At 51.0% G+C, this 18,740-nt stretch overlaps 1 protein-coding gene across 5 annotated transcripts in view; it reads left to right on the top strand.

The window, feature by feature from the left end:
* The window catches only part of SLC27A1 (solute carrier family 27 member 1), a 31,963-nt gene extending 21,765 nt beyond the window's left edge, over nucleotides 1-10,198 (top strand). For 4 of the 5 annotated variants that reach the window (XM_038566903.1, XM_038566905.1, XM_038566906.1 and 1 more), the window contains exons 8-13: nucleotides 4,610-4,819; nucleotides 6,043-6,169; nucleotides 6,258-6,395; nucleotides 6,470-6,634; nucleotides 7,028-7,174; nucleotides 8,795-10,198. In XM_038566903.1, coding sequence (XP_038422831.1) covers nucleotides 4,610-4,819; nucleotides 6,043-6,169; nucleotides 6,258-6,395; nucleotides 6,470-6,634; nucleotides 7,028-7,174; nucleotides 8,795-8,952 — 945 coding nt within the window. In that variant the 3' untranslated portion in view covers nucleotides 8,953-10,198. The remainder of the gene's footprint in view (nucleotides 1-4,609; nucleotides 4,820-6,042; nucleotides 6,170-6,257; nucleotides 6,396-6,469; nucleotides 6,635-7,027; nucleotides 7,175-8,794) is intronic. The other variant, XM_038566907.1, reaches the window with a different exon arrangement.
* The last annotated feature ends 8,542 nt before the right edge of the window (nucleotides 10,199-18,740 follow it).

Here is an 18,740-nt window from a genome sequence, read left to right as displayed (position 1 = left end):
TCATAAAGAAGGAGGATGGCAAACACCTGGGGCTGGGGGGGGCGGGGAGTCAGCGGTTAGTGGGGACAGAATCTCAGTTCTACAAGATGAAAGGCGTTCTGATGGATGGTGGTGGCTGCAGAACAGTGTGAGTGTCCTTAAACTACTGAAGCGAAAAATCTTTAAAAAGGGGGGGGTACCTGGGTGGCTCAGTGGTTGAACGTCTGCCTTTGGCTCAAGTCATGATCCTGGGGTCCTGGGATTGAGTCCTGCATTGGGTTCCCAACAGGGAGCCTGCTTCTCCCTCTGCCTATGTCTCTCTCTCTCTCTTTTTTTTAAGATTTTATTTATTTATTCATAGAGACACACACACAGAGAGAGAGAGAGGGGCAGAGGCACAGGCAGAGAGAGAGGGAGAAGCAGGCTCCATGCAGGGAGCCCGACGTGGGACTCGATCCAGGGTCTCCAGGATCATACCCCAGGCCGCAGGCGGCGCTAAACCGCTGCGCCACCGGGGCTGCCCTCTGCCTATGTCTCTGCCTCTCTCTCTCTCTCTTGTCTCTCATGAATAAATAAATAAAATCTTAAAAAAGTATAGTACTGAACGGTACACTTAACAGTGCTTAAGATGGTAAATTTTATGTTCCATACATGTGAACACAACAACAAAAAAAGGGGGGGGAAAAACCCTAAAACCCTATAAGCTCAGCACCATCATCACAGCTAAAAAGTGACAGTGAGCTCTCAGCATCATCAGAAATCCGGGCAGCGGCTCAACCCCCGTGTCTCATTGTGTCAAAATTTGGTTTTCCCCATTTCTATAATTTGAAAAAAAAAATCCTTTTTAGATAAGACCCACACATTTTGACCAGTCGATGTGTCTCATGAGAATCCCTTCATCTGTAGGAGCCCCTTGTCTCTCCTTTCTTCCATTTTGTAAGGCACTTACTGAAGGGTTGTGTGTCCTGTAGTATTTTCCCTGTCTGGATGTTGCTGGGGTGTCCCTTAACATGTTCCTCTGTCCCTGGTATTTCCTGTCCATTGAGAGTTGTTGGGTCCAGCACAGCATTTTCCAACCATAATGCTAAGGATATTTGGGGCTGGATCATTCTCTGGGGTGCGGGTGGGCATTCTGTGCACTGTAGGATATTCAGCAGCACTCCTGACCCGAATCATTAGATGCCAGTATCACCTCCCCTACCTCTCCCGTTGTGATCATTAGAGATGTTTCCAGGTATTGCCAGGTGTTGCAGGGGGCGGGGGGACAGAGTTAAGAACCCCTGGTCTAGATATTTGATGGCCTTCAAGTTCAGCTTTTTTTTTTTTTTTCTGGGAGGTTCATGGTGTCTGATGGTCCCTCTCCTTGTCCTTGACGTACTGCTCTATTGGACATTGTTCCTGTCTCCAGACCCTTGATAGTGTTGTCTTTTCTTCTTTCTTTCTCTCTTTCTCTCTTTCTTTCTTTCTTTCTTTCTTTCTTTCTTTCTTTCTTTCTTTCTTTCTTTCTTTCTTTCTTTCTTTCTTTCTTTCTTTCTTTCCTTCCTTCCTTCCTTCCTTCCTTCCTTCCTTCCTTCTTTCTTCTCTCTTTTTCTTCCTTTCTCTTTCTTTCAGATTTTATTTATTTGAGAGAGAGAGATAGAGCATGAGCAGGGGAGAGGGAGAAGCAAGCTCCCCTCTGAACAGGGAGCCTGATGTGGGGCTCCATCCCAGGACTCCAAGATCACAACCTGCACGGAAGGCAGACACTTAACCAACTGAGCCACCCAGGTGCCCCCTGTTCTGTTTCTAGGAAGGGGAGTTTCTGTGTCAAGCGAAGGTACCCAGTAGACACTGAGGGGCTCTTTAAGGAATAGAGGACAGAATCCTCAAAGGTCAAAGTTAAACAAGGATGTCGATAAAACAAGCGCATGCATTTGGGTTCAGAAATCGCATCCCCTGACTGTTGGATGGGGGAACTGCATGGCTGCTGCTATATCGGGAGTGATGGCCACAGACCCAAACCACAAGGGAGGCAACAGCGGCTGTTTAGAACCCGCTTTCTTAGCTACATAGCAACAGACAGGCAGGAAACAGGTGACTGGACCCCTCCCCATCCCTGGGGGACTGAGTAAGTGGCGTCTTTATCTTTCCATACCCACCAGGGTGTGGTACTTGGTGTACAAGGTCACCTGACATGGGAGTTGTAGTAGGGTCCCTGGATGATGACCTGCTCCCAGTTTTTTTTTTTATTCATCCAATCTTTTTAAAAATTTTAAATTCAGTTAATTAACATATAGTGTTTGATTCGTTTCAGAGGTAGAGTTCAGTGATTTATCAGTCACACCCAGTGCTCATTATATCACGTGCCCTCCTTAATGTCCATCATCCATTTACCCCACTCCCACCTCCCTTTTTTTTTTTAAAGGAAAGATTTTATTTATTTGCAAGAGAGAGTGAGCGAGCACATGGGTGCACAAGCAATGGGGAGAGCCAGAGGGAGAAGCAGACTCCCCACTGAGCAGGGAGCCTGATGTGGGGCTCAATCCCAGGACCCTGGGATCATGACCTGAGCCAAAGGCAGATGCTTAACGGACTGAGCCAGCCAGGTGCCCCCCACTTCCATTTTCTATCCTGTTGCCACCCTGTGGTCTGGAGGTCTTGGCATAGGGCATCTGGTGTCTGCCTCTCTGAACTGACCCGAGTTGCCTTCCCTTCAGCCCCTCGGTTCTGTCTGAGGGTCTAGGCCAGAGGTGAAGATCAATTGTTTGCTCTAAGTGCATGGACACAGCCTCAGAGCCATGAGGAGGGGGTCATTGTCCCCTCAGCTCATTGTCCCCTCAATCGTGGCTGGCTTGTTCCTCCCCTGGCCTGGACAAGACAGCTGAGAGCTGCTCAGGGCATGGCTGGGACTACCTTGTGATGGTTTCAAGGGCACTTGGGCAGGACTTCGTGTCATTTGACAGGAGCCAAAACCCTAACCTAAACCCTGGCTTCCTGAAGAAGGGGATTTATTAGCTCATGGACCTGAGGAGGCCATATGGGGATGGCTTCAGGCACAGCCTGATCCAGGAGGGCCTCTGTCTCTCTCCATTTCTTTTTTCTTTCTTTTTTTTTTTTAAAGATTTTATTTATTCATGAGAGATGCAGAGAGAGAGAGAGAGAGAGAGGCAGAGATACAGGCAGAGGGAGAAGCAGGCTCCATGAAGGGAGCCCCATGCGGGACTCAATCCTGGGACTCCAGGATCATGCCCTGGACCGAAGGCAGGTGCTAAACCTCTGAGCCATCCAGGGGTCCCCTCTCTCTCCATTTATTGTGTTTCTCCTTCCTCAGTGCGCAGCTTCCTTCCCAGCCCTGCTTCTCCGGGAAGGTTCCAAGCAGCTTCAGGAGGAAAAGAGCCTCTCTCCTCCTCCCAATTTATCAGAAGTCCCGGGGCTGATTCTCATTGGCCTAACTCTGATCAGGTGGTCTTCCTTGAACCAATTAGTAGCTGGTGATGGACTGGGGTGATTGGCTGGGCATGTCCTACCTTCCCCTGGAGATGGGGTGGGCTGGGCCACAGGCAAAGCACAGACCTGAACTTAGGGGCCAACTGACAGAGTGAGCACCATCTTGTCCCACCCTGGGCTTGCCTCCTGGTCAGCAGCTGATGATCTTGGCAGGCTCTTTCCCTCTGTGAATCTCAGTGCCTTCATGTCCAACGCGGAGTGTAGGGAGAATTAAATGGGTGAGCTCTGTGCTTGGCGAACAGAATACTTAGCACAATTGTTTATTCATCAGAGATTTAGCAAGCACTGTCCAGGGAATGCCTCTCTGTGGCAGTGGATCTTTGACCCAAAAGTGGAAGGCCCATCTCCATCTGGGAGAAGAACCCTCCAGGCAGAGGGCACAGCATGTGCAAAGGCCCTGAGGAGGCAGTGAGGGCGGTGGAGCCAGAGGGAATTAGCCACTGGCAGAAATTTGGACTTTATCCTGTGTGTGAAGGGAAGCTGCTAGCACTTTGAAGCCGTGATGCTCAATTTAGCAGTTAATCCCGAGCATGTAACTGTTTCATTCATGGGAGCCAGGCTGCCCAGAGTCAAATCAACCTCCGCCACTTATCAGGTTTGGTCCAGTCACTTACTTAACAGTTCGTGACTCTCAGTAAAATGAGGTTGGGGGGTTGTGTAATCATTCCGAAGTCAACCCAGAGATGAGGACTGGAAGGCACCTGGAGTCAGGGAAGGAGCTCAGCAGAGGGGCCCCGAGGAGCAGGTGACCCTGCGGGCACCTGGGGCTCCGGGAGGCAGCGTGGAGACGCTCCCCGAGCGAGCCGCGGCTCTGGGGGGCAGCGTCCACCGGCTCTGGATTGAGGGCTGCCCTGTGGGGTGTCAGCGGTGCGGGCCGCCTGCCTGCACTGCCTGCGGCGCACGCGGGGGTCCCTGAAGCGGCGAGGGGTTGAGGGGACCGAGAGGGCCGCAGAGGGGGCGCGGGGGACGCTGAGGGCATCCCCTCGCCCGGCCCCTAGCGAGGATGCAGCAAGGGGGAGGCCTAACCGAGGCTCTCCTAGCGGCCCCCCTAAGGCCGATCTGTTCCTGGAGCGCCGGGGCTGGGGGGCGACGCCCCTCGGGCCCCTCGGGCCGCCCACCGCTCGCTTCCCCGCCTCTCCGCCAGGTGGTCCAGTACATCGGGGAGATCTGCCGCTACCTGCTGAAGCAGCCGGTGCGCGAGGCCGAGGGGCGGCACCGCGTGCGCCTGGCGGTGGGCAACGGGCTGCGGCCCGCCATCTGGGAGGAGTTCACCGAGCGCTTCGGCGTGCGCCAGATCGGCGAGTTCTACGGGGCCACCGAGTGCAACTGCAGCATCGCCAACATGGACGGCAAGGTGGGCGCGGCGCGGGCGCAGGGGGCCCCGAGCGCTGGACCTCCGCCTCCCCGGCCCTGCCTTCCACGGGGCGGGGGGGGGGGGGGCGGAGGCCGAGTCCCCGGCGCTGCTGTGTACCGTGGGCGAGGGCCTCGGCCTTTCTCAGCCTCAGTTCCCACCCGCGGAGGTGGCAGGGGAGAGCAGGGCTCTGGGGCATCCAGGGCCAGGGTTGGGGTGCTCACCCCCTCCTGCTGGGTGAGTCACTCGGACTCCTTGGGCTTCGGTTTTGTCCTCTGTAAACGAGGATGACAGCTCATTGGGTTTGTTTGAATCACCCAACAGATCATGAGCACAGCACAGCACCCCCAGGTAGCAGGCTGCCTGCAGATGCTTTTATGATTAGTAATCACTGTCTCCGTTCGCCTGAGTAGGACCCTTCTCTCTCCCTTTCTCTCTTTTTAAAGATTTTACTTATTTATTCATGAGAGACACACACAGAGAGGCAGAGACAGGCAGAGGGAAAAGCAGGCTCCCCGCAGGGGAGCCCAATGTGGGACTCGATCCCAGGACCCTGGGACCACACCGCTAGCCACAGGCAGACCCTCAACCACTGAGTCACCCAGGTGCCCTAGGATGCTACTCTCTTATCAAGTCTTACCAAATCAGGCACAGATCAGGAAAATAGTAATAAATAAATAAATAGTAATAAAGCAAGTGCCTTTTGTCTCTGTCTCAGTTTTGGGGCCCCAGTACCTGAGAACAAGGCACTGCCCCGTGCAAATCTGTTGAACAGACAGCCCCAGAAGATACTCTGGCCGGCCACAGAAATTGCTGTAACAAACATACCCAACAGCATACAGCAGCACAAACTCCATGAGACAGACCTTTCTACGTATAGGACTGAGCCAGACAAGGTGACATGCAGCAGGTAGCAGGCTCCAGGGTCACTCTAGGCGTTTACTTCCTGCCAGCATAGAGGGATTTATGGACGAGGAAGTGGTGACCAGTCAGCAGATTTCCTTGTATGATTTCGAAGGGGGCTGGGAAGGTGGAAGGAGGGGGCGTGGGTCCTGGGAAGGAGGCACGGCCCTTAATACCCTCTTTTTCGGATCACCCGAGGTCACAGAGTTCAGGAAACATGCAGGTGCTCATTTCAGGCCCTGGGGCAGGAGAGGCAAGGTGTCAGTGGGGAGAACACTGTGCCACCCTGGGGCTCCTCAACGACTCAGCTTACTCCATCCCAGGTTGGCTCCTGTGGCTTTAACAGCCGTATCTTGCCCCACGTGTACCCCATCCGGCTAGTGAAGGTCAATGAGGACACCATGGAACTACTCCGGGATGCCCAGGGCCTCTGTATCCCGTGCCAGGCTGGTGAGCCAGGCCCTGCCCAGTCCCCTGGGGAACTGGGGCCCCCACCCCCTGCCCACCCAGCGCAGCCTGAGGGTGGCCTCCTCCTCAGGGGAGCCCGGCCTCCTTGTGGGCCAGATCAACCAGCAGGACCCGCTGCGTCGTTTCGATGGCTACATCAGCGAGAGTGCCACCAGCAAGAAGATTGCTCACAGTGTCTTCCGCAAGGGCGACAGTGCCTACATCTCAGGTGCGAAGACCCTGGGAGGGCTGGCTGTGGGGATGGTGGGCCACCATCTCATCCTACCTTCTCCCCTCTGCCAGGTGACGTGCTGGTGATGGATGAGCTGGGCTACATGTACTTCAGGGACCGCAGCGGGGACACCTTCCGCTGGCGTGGGGAAAATGTCTCCACTACAGAGGTGGAGGGCGTGCTGAGCCGCCTGCTGGGACAGACAGACGTGGCTGTGTATGGGGTGGCTGTGCCAGGCAAGCTGGGGTTGTGGGGATGGGTGGTCCTAGGGTATGGCAGCCCCAGAGGAGCTCAACCTGCACAAGCTTGGAGGTACAGGTGCCCTTGCACAGTGCTCAACCTGGGTAACTGCACATGGCAGCCTGAATGGGAGCACTGGATCTGGAATCACCCCTCATGCATGATAATCAACCTCAGTTTCTTTATCCAGAAAATGGGATCATGAAAGCAACTGTCTCAGGGTTGCGGAGAGTGCAGCAGGCACTCAATAAAATGGTTACTGCTTTAGCAAATGTTATTTCAGATGGAAGGGACTGGAGATCAGAGGCCAGGAGCCTCTGTTTGAGGGTGTATCCAGTCCTGTGGTGGGACAACAGGTGGGGTGTTCTCAGCCAAACCTCTGTCCCTAGGAGTGGAGGGCAAAGCAGGCATGGCGGCCATCGCGGACCCCCACGGCCAGCTGAGCCCCAATGCGCTGTACCAAGAGCTGCAGAAGGTGCTCGCACCCTATGCCCGGCCCATCTTCCTCCGCCTCCTGCCCCAAGTGGACACCACAGGTGTGGCCTCCCGCCTCTCTGTCCGTCCATCTGTCTGTCGGTTCAGCAACTATCTGCTTATTTATCCCAGTTCAGGCCCCGGTGCCAAGTCTGATTACAGTGGCTCGTGGCCAGCTCGTCCAGGGCCCTTTTTTATTTGCATCATTATGTATTCCCATTCCTCCATCCCAGCCCCACTAGGTGTTCTGCAGTGTTTGGTGCATTTCTTCCATTTCCTGCCTTTTTCTGATGACTAGGAAATTTGAGCCAATCATCTGCTACCTGTGAGGTTCCCGCTCCTGTAAATCACCTGTCTGTGTCTTTTGCCCATCTTTATATAGCCTTGTTCTCTTTTCCTTTTTGATTTATGAGAGTTTCTCCCAATATTTCTGATGTTAATTCCTTAGCGATTTCAGACATCAGGAATCTTCTCTTTGGGAGTCTGTTAATCTTGTTTATGGGTCTTTGGGAGTCTGTTAATCTTCTTTTTTGAAAAGAAGTCCTAATTTTTTTTAAAGATTTTATTTATTTATTTATTTATTTATTTATTCATGAGAGACACACACACACACACACAGAGAGAGAGAGAGAGAGAGAGAGAGAGAGGCAGAGACACAAGCAGAGGGAGAAGCAGGCTCCATGCAGGGAGCCCAATGCGGGACTTGATCCCGGGACCCCTGGATCACGCGGTGAGCCAATGGCAGGCGCTAAACCGCTGAGCCACCCAAGGATCCCCAAGTCCTTAATTTTGATACAAAGTTACCCTTTAAAGAAAAAAATCTTATGGTTTGTGCTTTTGAAGTTTTCTTTAAAATGAGAAACCTTCCTAATTCTAAAGCACACAGGTGTCCTGCCTTGGTTTTTTCCTACTCCCCCTTCCCTTTAGCCTTATCTTACATGAAGGGTTTCTTTAATTGTCCACTGCAAGGAATGCAAAGTGTTTCTTTCTTTTTTTTTTTTTTTAAGATTTTAGTTATTTATTCATGAGAGACACACAGAGAGAGGCAGAGACACAGGCAGAGGGAGAAGCAGGCTCCCTGCGGGGCACCCGATGCAGGACTTGATCCCAGAACCCCGGGATCATGCCCTGAACCAAAGGCAGATGCTCAACCACTGAGCCACCCAGGCATCCTGCAAACTGTTTCTTAAAGGACCAGATAGTAAATATTTTCAGTTTTTTGGGCCATGCTGTCTCTGTCCCAACAACTTACCTCTGCCTCTGTTGTGCAAAAGCTGCCATAGATGGTGTGTAAACAAGTGAGTGTAGCTTCGTGCCAATAAAACTTGTTTATAAAACAGATGATGGGCCAAATTTGGCCCTTAGCTACAAGCTGCTGATCCTTGACCTACGATGTGACAGACTCAGCCCTGCCATGGTCTTGTGGGCAGTGGACACGTGCCCAGGCAGGGAGTACATAGTGTATGGGTCTGTGATGGGGTAATGGTCAGGGAGGGCTCCCTGGAGGAGGAGGCATGACGTCAGGATCTGAAGGACAAGGGAGAATCAGGCAGGCACAATGGGGAAGAATGTTTCCAGCCAAGGGCATGGCCTCTGCCAAAGCCTGGAGGTGGAGGACAGGATGGTGAGTTTGGGGTTCCTAGAAACTCCCCCTGCTGAGTACCACATCCCTGCCCCAACAGGCACCTTCAAGATCCAGAAGACTCGACTACAGCATGAGGGTTTTGACCCACGCCAGACCTCGGACCGGCTCTTCTTCCTGGACCTGAAGCAGGGCCACTACCTGCCCCTGGACCAGAGTGTCTACACCCGCATCTGCTCGGGTGCCTTTGCCCTCTGACACCACTCTTCTACCTGCTAGAGACTCCCAGCCAGGCCCTGCCAGTAAGCCAGGCTTGAGCCAGACAGCCCTGCCCGGGGAGGGGCTGGCCCAGATGCACCAGGTGGGGCTTCCTGGTGCCAGACAACTGGACCCCAGCAGGAGCCTATGGCTCTGTACCTTTCGTGCTCCTCTTTCTTCCTTTGGGCTCTCTCCTGCCTGAATTCCGGCTCCTGAGTTTGTGTGTGTGTCTCTCCTCCCTGCTTCTCAGCCTCCCCTGGGCCCCATCTGCCCTCACCTCTTCTGTCTTTCTCCTCTGCTGCTCTCTCCTGGGATCTGCAGGTGTGCAGGGCCAGTTGCCCATGGGGCCTCGGTGGGTCATCCTTGCTGGGTCATGGACCCAGAGTGGAGCCTCCTGGCCTCTCTCTCTGTTGTGCCTTAAGGAGCCTCAGTCCAGACCTCCCCAGGCTGCTGGGCTCCAGGCATCATAGCCCCGTAGGAGCTCCGGTGACCCTCCATCCTCCCTCCTGAAGGAGGAGCCTCGGGTGGTCTGCCCCGCCCACCTGGGTGTAAGAGGGCATCATCAAGAGACCTCCCCGCCAGCCAAAATCTCCCAGGCTGAGCCAGTTGCCTTTTGCACTTAACCATCTTTGGTGGGTCTCCCACACCCTGTCTGCCCTTCCTGAAGCCCAGAAGCTTCCAGAATCGACTGTTACCACTTGGACATTGCCCCTGCCCAGATGTCTCCTTTTAGGCGCCTCATGGAGCCCTGGCTATAGGAGCCTTGAAGACTGGATTCGGTGGCTGTTTGGCTCACCTTTTAGACGCTCACCCTGGCAGAGGCCTCTTGGGTGTCCCCATCTGGCATGGCTGCTGGTGGGACCCATAGGAGTGGCAGTGGTGTAGGGGGAGGTCTTCTGCTTAGGGGGTGGTGTCCGAGATGGACTTCTGGGCCCTGGGGGGTCCCAGCCCGTTGAATAGCCACACTGGCCTGTTGGTGACAGTTCAGACACTGTGTTGGTGGTGACCTCCTGGACAACCAGCCAGGATGGCTCAGACCTCCCCATCGGCCTTGCTGGTGGCACATCCTGGACTCCTGTTGTTAGGACTGGCCGCCCAGACTGTCCGTCCCTCCCTCCTGCTGCAGCAGCATCCAGCCCCTCAAACACTGAGGCCAGGGCTGTCGCACGGGGGCCTTTACACGCACCAAGGTTTTGTTTCCTAGTTGAATTCAAGAAATAAAGCTGTAGTGTGTCCCATGCCTGAATCCTGGTTATTTACTGTCTGTCTCCACATGGCACAAAACCCTTTCTGAGTTTCAGAAGGCAGGACTTTTTGCCAGAGAACTCGTGATCATGTGACAAGAGCAAGACGTGACCTTTTCTCACTGCCCTCTGTGGCCTGGAGCTGCAAGGCCTCTGGGGCTGGAGCACAGGTTGCCTGCCCATTAGCAGTTAGGGTCCTTGCTGCCTCCCTGCAGCCTCTGGGGGCTCAGTCCCAGGGGAGGGACTGATCTGCTGTGGGTTCTGAAGGGTGCCCCAGGGTGGCCATAGCTCTCGGTGAGGGCTGAAAAAGACCTTCCAGCCGGGACATGCAACTCCAGAGTTTATATACTTAATCCTCACTTCTGCTGTTCCTCCTCCAGTATTACAACATCTGTCTCATCTTGTCTCCACTTCAGGGGACAGAGGAGCAAAGGTTTGTGATGATTGGGCATTTTCTGGGAGGAGACACTGAGGGGGCAGCCCTGGGGATGGATGGGGTGGGGGCAGGGGATGGACGAGGCCCTGGTTGGGATGGTTCATCCATGGATAAACCTGGTTCATTGGGATGGCCCTGGTTCATCCATGGGTGGGGCTGGTCCTTGGATGCCCGTGGTCCCCAAGGTGAGGGAGGCAGGAGAAGGACCTGCTGCCGCCGGGATGGAGCGCCCTTGGTATGCTGATAAAGTAACATCCCACCAGACCTCACAACCACCATGGTCCCCATTGTACAGATAAGAGAACGGAGGCATGAGAGGAGGCGTGAAGTTAACGCCAGCGGCTCCTGGCAAGAAAGCAGGCCAGAGGGACCTTTCTTGTTCCAAAGCCGGGGACTCTCAGCAGGGTCAGAAACTCCCTCTGAGCTGGCAGGAAAATAATCCTGGTGACTCCCAGCAACAGGCTCTGTGTTTGTCTTTTTAATTAAATAACAACAAACTTTATTTACTACAGCAATTACAGGTCTATAAAAAAAAACGAGTGGAAAGTGCAGACTTCCCATATACTCTCTCACCCTGCACTGCTGTTTCTCTTACTGTTTACATCTTGCCTTACTACACTGCATTTGTTGTGATTGATGAGTCTGTGTTCATGCTTTATCATTATTTACAGTTCACAGTTTCCATTCACATTCACTCTGCGTTGTACATTCTGTGCGTGTTGACATGTGTCCCCTGTGATGGTATCACAGTTTCTCTGCCCTAAAAATCCCCTATGCTTCATCTTTTCATCCCTCCTATCCCAACCCCTGGCAACCATGGATCTTTTACGGTCCCCATAGTCTTGCTTTTTCCAGGTCACACGCCTAAAATCCCACAATGTACAGCCTTTTCAAACCAGCTTCTTTCACTTAGCAAGATGCCTTTAAGATCCATGCCTTTAGGGCAGCCCTGGTGGCTCAGCAGTTTAGCGCCGCCTTCAGCCTGGGGTGGGATCCTGGAGACCAGGATCGAGTCCCATGTCGGGCTCCCTGCATGGAGCTTGCTTCTCCCTCTGCCTGTGTCTCTGCCTCTCTCTCTCTATGTCTCTCATGCATAAATAAATAAAATCTTAAAAAAAAAACCCATGCCTTTAGATGGCTTGAAATATCATCTACTTTTTAAAGATTTTATTTATTTTAGAGACAGCAGGAGCGGGAGGGGCAGAGGGAGAGGGAGAGAGAGCGAGAGAATTTCAAGCAGACTCCATGCTGAGTGTGGAGCTTGATGTGGGGCTTCGTCCCAGGACCCTGAGATCATGACCAAGGGTCAGATGATTGTACCAGCTGCACCACCCAGGCGCCCCAAGAGCTTTGTTTTTTGGTTGTGTGTGTGTGTGTGTGTGTGTGTGTGTGTGTGTGTGTGTGTAATGAGAAGTTCTGTGACTTGCCCCCAGGGAGCAAGACTTGTTAAGTCTGGAGGAGAGCCAGGATCAGAAGGCACTCCGCCCCAAGCCTCTCCTTTACAGAGGGCTCCTGGACAGATGTGTACAGAGGGGATGTCTGTCCCTGTGATGTGGGAAGAGAAAACCCCAGCCTGGCATCAGCACGTGGGCCAGGAGCAGCAGGGGTTGGGTGAGTGGTGTGTGAGGGACGAGGAGGGAGAAGCCTAGAGGGCATGTGGAAGAGGGAGAGCCTCTCTAAGGAGAGGTGGCTGCAGGCTGCGACCTTGCCTCAAACCTTTCAAGGGCCTCCCTCACCCTGGGGAAGAGCCCAGGCTCCCTGGCTGGCACCACCACCCTGGGGCTCTTCTCCTTCCACCACAATTGGTCATTTCCAGCCTGTGTCTGGCTTCCATGCCTTTCCTCCTGCTATCTCTTATGCATGAACCATTGTTCCCACACTGCATGCCTGGCCAACTCCTACTGATCTGTGTGGTTCTTTTTTTTTTTTTTTTAAGATTTTATTTATTTCTTCATGAGAGATACAGAGAGGCAGAAACATAAGCAGAGGGAGAGCAGGTTCCCATGGCGAGCCCAATGCGGGACTTGATCCCAGGATCACACCACTGAGCCAACCAGGCGTCCCTACTGATTTGTTTTTAATTGAGGTGTCACTCACATACCATAATATCAGCCCTTGGAAGTTGTACAATCTAGTGGCATTTAGTGTTCAAAGTTGGGCAACCGGTCACCTCTATCTGGTTCCAGAACATTTTCAGTCACCCAAAAGAAAATTTCATACCATTAGGAGTCTCTCCCCCAGCCCCTGGCAGCCACTAACTGGCTTGCTGTCTCTGGATTTGACCGTTCTAGACGTTTCATGTAAATGAAATCATACAACATGTGGTCTTTGGTGTCTGGCTTCTTTCACTCAGCATTGTGTTTTTAAGGTTCATCTGGGTTCATTCCTTTTTGTGGCCAAATAATATTCCATCGTATGGTCGGACCATGTTGGGTTGACCATTCGTTAGTTGATGGACATTAAGGTATTTACAGTGTTTGGCTATTGTGAGTAATGCTGCGGTGAACATCCACAAGTCTTTGTGTGAATGTATGTTTTTAATTATTTCAGGTCTAAACCAAGGCATGGAAATACTAGGCCATATGGTAACTGTTTAATATTTTGAGGAACTGCCAGATTTTTTTCAAGGCGACTGCACCATTTTATGGTCCCGCCAACAACAATGTCTCAGAGTTTCAGTTTCCCACATTCTTGCCAGCACTCTTTTGGGGAAATATATCTATCTCAGGCAAGACATAGCCAACACACGGACCTGGGGTTTCTCTCCAGCCTTCTTCTCTGTCTCAGTGAGTTTAAGCTCCACATGCATCCAATTAAGTAAGCTAGACATTCAGGAACTCAGTCCTGATTCCTCTTTTTCTCATGCTCCACGGCCCATCCATTAGAAAGGACCAGGAGCCCTGCCTCAAAGCAGATCCTGAACCCACCGAACCCAGCCAACACTAGACTTCTCTAACCCCCTAAAATGGCTCCTAGCTGACCTCCCTGCTTCCACCCCACCCCTCACAATCCCTTCACCTAGGAGCCAAAGTGATTTTTTAAAAACATTCCCTAGGCTCTCCCCTATTCAAAGCCTTCCAGAGGTTCCCCCAAGACCAGCCTTTCTGGTCTGGCCTGGGTGGTCAGTCTCTAGTCACACTGCCTGCCTTCGTGTTCCTGCCTTAGGGCTTTTGCATCTTTATGCTCCTGCTGGAGCCTCACTCTTCCTCTAAATACACAACCAGGCTTCCATGTAAATGGCATCTCGTTCACCTCCCAATCTCTACAGCCCCGAGTCACCTCTCCTGTCACCTATGGTATCTCCATTACTGCACTGCTTTTTTCTTGTGTTTGTGGCTCATCTTTAATTGTCTGACTTCTCCAGGATGGTGTAAGCTAGGAGAGGGTAGGGACTGCACCCAGGGGCTCCATCAGATGAAGAACAGTATTGGGCACAGGAGGAGCTTGATAAGTGGTTTTCTAAATGAGTACATGAAGAAACCATTAGGTCCCCTGAGTCTCAGTTTCCCCAGGTGTGAAATGGGAGCATCTGAGTGAAGGCTCAGGTGTATTGTGATGGTGAGTGAGGACGTGTGGAGCCCTGGTGAGCAGGACAGCTCCTTATAGGTGTAGAGTCTCAGCATTGTGATAACCAGGGCATCAGAGCAAAGCCTCTGGTCCTGACTTCTGCTGAAGCAAAGTGTGCTCAATATTAAAACTCATCTGAACAACACTTTGTGGATAACAAGCCACCTTCCACCCTTCCTCGGAAGCTGTCACTGTGGGCTGCCTCAGTTGGCTCCCTTGCCCTCTGGGCACAATGGATTCAGTCTTTGGGTGACACCAACAGATCAGAGGAGGAAAGAGGTCACAGTACTTACTCCCTGGTAGACCTCCGTGTGATCGGGGTTACGTTCTTCTACTGAGGGCCATGGCTCTTGTCTGCCACCCTCTCCTCCAGCAGCCACCCTCCTCGAGGTCCCCATAAACCATTTCCTCTTCCTGTCCCATTTACTGACTGGTGGAAACATCCTCTAGCTGATGCTCTAGCTCCAGGCTGCTCACCATCCTCAAACCTGACCACATCTTTGTCTACAGCACCTTCATTCACTTTCCCCATCTGTGGCATTTAAGAGCGCCCCGTGCTCCCCACCAGGATCCTGCCGACACAGCGTCCACATAACCACACTTTCTACAATAAGTATGCCTACTTGTGATGGTGGCATTTATGCTTTTCTTTCTTGCCTTCCTTTTCCAATCTGATATCCCAACCTTCTACCCTCTGCTCCAAGACTACCCCTTAAGCGCAGAGAACCAAAATCAACTAGCAGCTTGAAAGACAAAATGTTTTCAACATCTTGGACAGGAATGCGATTATGTCTCCCCTCCCCAGGCTGGATGCAGCCCCTTCTTTTCACTCTCCAGCTCCTGCATGCAGACAGTTAAGATTATTTCCAGCGAATGGAGTCATAGCAGTCAGTCTAATGAGTAATACTGAGATTTGACCTATGCTCTGTATTGCTTAGGTTTCTAGCAAATAAAAGCAGTTCTTTTCTCCAAGTTTGTCTTGAACCTGAGCTGCTTTTTGTAATTTTTCAGGATTAAAGGGGTGGGGCCATTTTACACAAGCAATTAGATACCTTTGAAATAAAAGAGGATGTGTGTATATGTGCATGCATGTGTGTGTGCTTGTGAGTATATTTATCTGTCTTTTTAAAGATTTCTTTATTTGAAAGAGAGAGAGAGAGAGGGTGAATAGGGGGAGGCGCAGGGGGAGAGAATCTCGATCAGACTGCCTGCTAAGCACAGAGCCCACTCAGGGCTCACTTGGGGCTCAATCTCATGACCCATGAGATCATGACCTGAGCCAGAACCAAAAGTTGAACACTTAACTGAGCCACCCAGGCATCCCATCTGTTCTTTTGTATCATAGTCACCATTCTGGGTCTGTGAAGTGGTATCTCATAGTTTGATTTGCATTTCCCTGGCAGCTAATGAAGAGGACATCTCTGCATGTGGTTATTGGTGATTTCTGTATCTTCTTTGGAGAAATGTCTATTTGTGACCTTTGCCCATTTTTATTTTTATTTTTTTAAGATTTTTATTTATATGAGAGAGAGCGTGAGCATGAGTGGGGGGAAGGGCAGAGGGAGAAGCAGACTCCCCACTGAGCAGGGATCCCAATATGGGGCTTGATCCCAGGACCCTGAGATCATGACTTGAGCTGAAAACAATTGCTTAATGGATTGAGCCACCCAGGTGCCCCCTTTACCCTTTTCTAAATTGGGTTTTAAAAAATTGAGTTGTGGGCAGCCCAGGTGGCTCAGTGGTCTAGCGCCGCCTTCAGTCCAGGGCAGGATCCTGGAGACCCAGGATTGAGTCCCACGTCGGGCTACCTGCATGGAGCCTGCTTCTCCCTCTGCCTGTGTCTCTGCCTCTCTCTCTCTGTGTCTCTCATGAGTAAATGGATAAAGTCTTTTTAAAAAAATTTGAATTGTAAGAGTTCTTATTCAGTACCCTAGATCCTTATCATATATGATTTGCAAATTATTCCCAATCTGTGGGTTCTTTTCACTTTCTTTTTTTTTTAATTTTTAAATTTATTTATGATAGTCACACAGGGAGAGAGAGAGGCAGAGACACAGGCAGAGGGAGAAGCAGGCTCCATGCACCGGGAGCCCGACGTGGGATTCGATCCCGGGTCCCCAGGATCACACCCTGGGCCAAAGGCAGGCGCCAAACCGCTGCGCCACCCAGGGATCCCCTTTTCACTTTCTTGCTGGTGTCAGTTGAAATATGTTTTTCATTTTGATGAAGTCCAGTTCATCTATTTGGTTTTGTTGCCTGTGCTTTGGTGTCATTGTCTAACCCAAGGTTAGAAAGATTTATGCCTTTATTTTCTTCTAAGAGATTTTAATTTAACTTTTACATTTAGGTCTTCAATCCATTTTAATTTTTAAGATTTTAAGTAATCTCCACACCCAACACGGGGCTCGAACTCACAACCCTGAGATCAAGAGTCGCATGTTCTGACTGAGCCAGCCAGGTGCCCCAATCCATTTTAGTTTTTGTATTATGGTGTGAGATGGGGCTCTGTATTATTTTTCCATTGCTGATGTAACAAATACCACAGACTTACTGGCTTAAAATAACACCAATTTATTATCTTATAGTTTGGAAGTTCAGAAGTCAGAAACGGATCTCACTTGATTAAAATCAAGGCATTGGCATGGCTGCATTCCTTCTAGAGGTTAAGAGAACCCATTTCCTTTGCCTTTTTTGGCTTTTAGATGCCACCCACATTCCTTGGCTCATTGCCCCTTCTTCCATTTTCTAAGACAACAGTGGGTGAGTCTTTCTCATGCTGTCATTCCTCTGGTTCTTTCTCCTCTGCTTCTTTATTCCATTTATAGGGACTCTGATTACATGGGGCCCATCTAGGTAACCTATTTTAAGGACAGCTGATTAGCAGTCTAATTCCATCTGCAACTTTTATTTCTCATTGCCAAGTATCCCAACAGATCTACATATTCTGAGGATTTTGTGTACATACATTTGGCGATTGGGGGAGGGTCTACAATTCTACAACTACAGGGTCTAATTTCATTCTTTAACATGTGACTATCCTGTTCTATTTGTTGAAATGATCTTTTTTTTTTTTTTTTTCTCATGGAATGATCCTGGCACCCTTGTTAAAGATTCATCAACCATACTCAGGTGCCTGGGTGCTCAGGTCATGATCTTGGGGTTGAGATTGAGTCCCACGTTTGGTTTTGTGCTCAGTGTAGAGTCTGCTTGAGATTCTTTCCCTCTTCCTCCCCTTCTGCCCCTCCCTCTACTCGTGTGCAACACACTCTCTCAAATGAATAAATCTTAAAAAAAAAAAAAGTCACTGACCATAGATACATACTTCTGCATTCTCAATTCTAATCATTTATGTCTCTCCTTATGCCAATACCACACTGTCTGGATTACTGCAGCTTTGTAGTAAGTTTGAAATCAGGAAGCGTGAGTCTTCCAACTTTGTTCTTTTTCAAAATTGTTTCGGCTACTTGGAGCCTCTTGCAATTCCATATTGAATTTTGGGATCTGCTTGTCAATTTCTACGAGAAAGGAAGTCCGAACTTTGATAGCAATTGCATTAAATCTGTAGACAAATTTGGGGAGTACTGCTATCTTAATATTAAATCTTCCAATTCATAAATATAAGGTGTCTTCCCATTAGATCACCTTTATCTTTTTTCAGCAGAGCTTTATAGTTTTCAGTGCACAAGTTTTGCAATTCATTATTAAGTATCTCATTCTTTTTGATGTTATTGTAAGTGGACTGTTTTCTTCACTTGTTACGGATTTTAAAGATGCACTACCTATATACATGTCTCCTTGCACTTATTATAGGGTACTGAATTATCCCCTCCAACCCCAATAAGTGGCTCAGTTACCCAGGCCCACCAGGCCTTCTCCCCTTTTCAGCCATCTCTGCCCCCGCTGTTCCCTGGAATACCCTTTCTCATCAGCCAAGACCCATCTGCCCCATTCTAGGGGAAACAAGCCAGTGTGGAGACCTCTCTGGGTCCTCATGGAGACACAGAGATCCCCAGGTAGCATTTGCAGAAGCAACTCAACAATTATGTTTTCAGGCCCACCACTGCACCAGGCATGACGGTTCAGGAGGCTTCGAGGCATCAGTGAACAAAACAAACCCTGCCCTCATGTCGCTTGTAGTTTAATTAAAAGAGGGAGACAACAAAAAGCAACAAGATAAATGTTATGACAAAGTCCATCAAAATGTGCCTTTCTCCAGGAAGTCTCCCATCTCCTCCCTCCATCCCACCCCACAATCCCCTCTTGGGGACCCCAGCTCAAGGGTCCTCTCCGGCCCCGCCCTGACACCACGAGGCCGAGGGCAACCGCACCGGTTCCGCCTGCCCCAGCCCAGGAAGGAGCCCCGGCACTGCGTGCAGAGAATCAATAAGCCCCTTCGGATCTACGGCGGGTCCCCTCCGCGCCCTCACTCGTGGGACTGCGCATGCGCCACAGACGGCCGCCCGAAGGTCCTGACAGCCGGGCGGCGGGGCCGGCTTCCGCGCAGGCGCACTGGTGGCTGCCCGGAGCGCTTCCGCCTCCCC

This window comes from Canis lupus, chromosome 20 (assembly GCF_011100685.1).
Source record: "Canis lupus familiaris isolate Mischka breed German Shepherd chromosome 20, alternate assembly UU_Cfam_GSD_1.0, whole genome shotgun sequence".
In the NCBI taxonomy this organism is placed as follows: Eukaryota; Metazoa; Chordata; class Mammalia; order Carnivora; family Canidae; genus Canis; species Canis lupus.
Note: the sequence above shows the minus strand (reverse complement) of the source record. Positions and strands in the feature narration are given on the sequence as shown.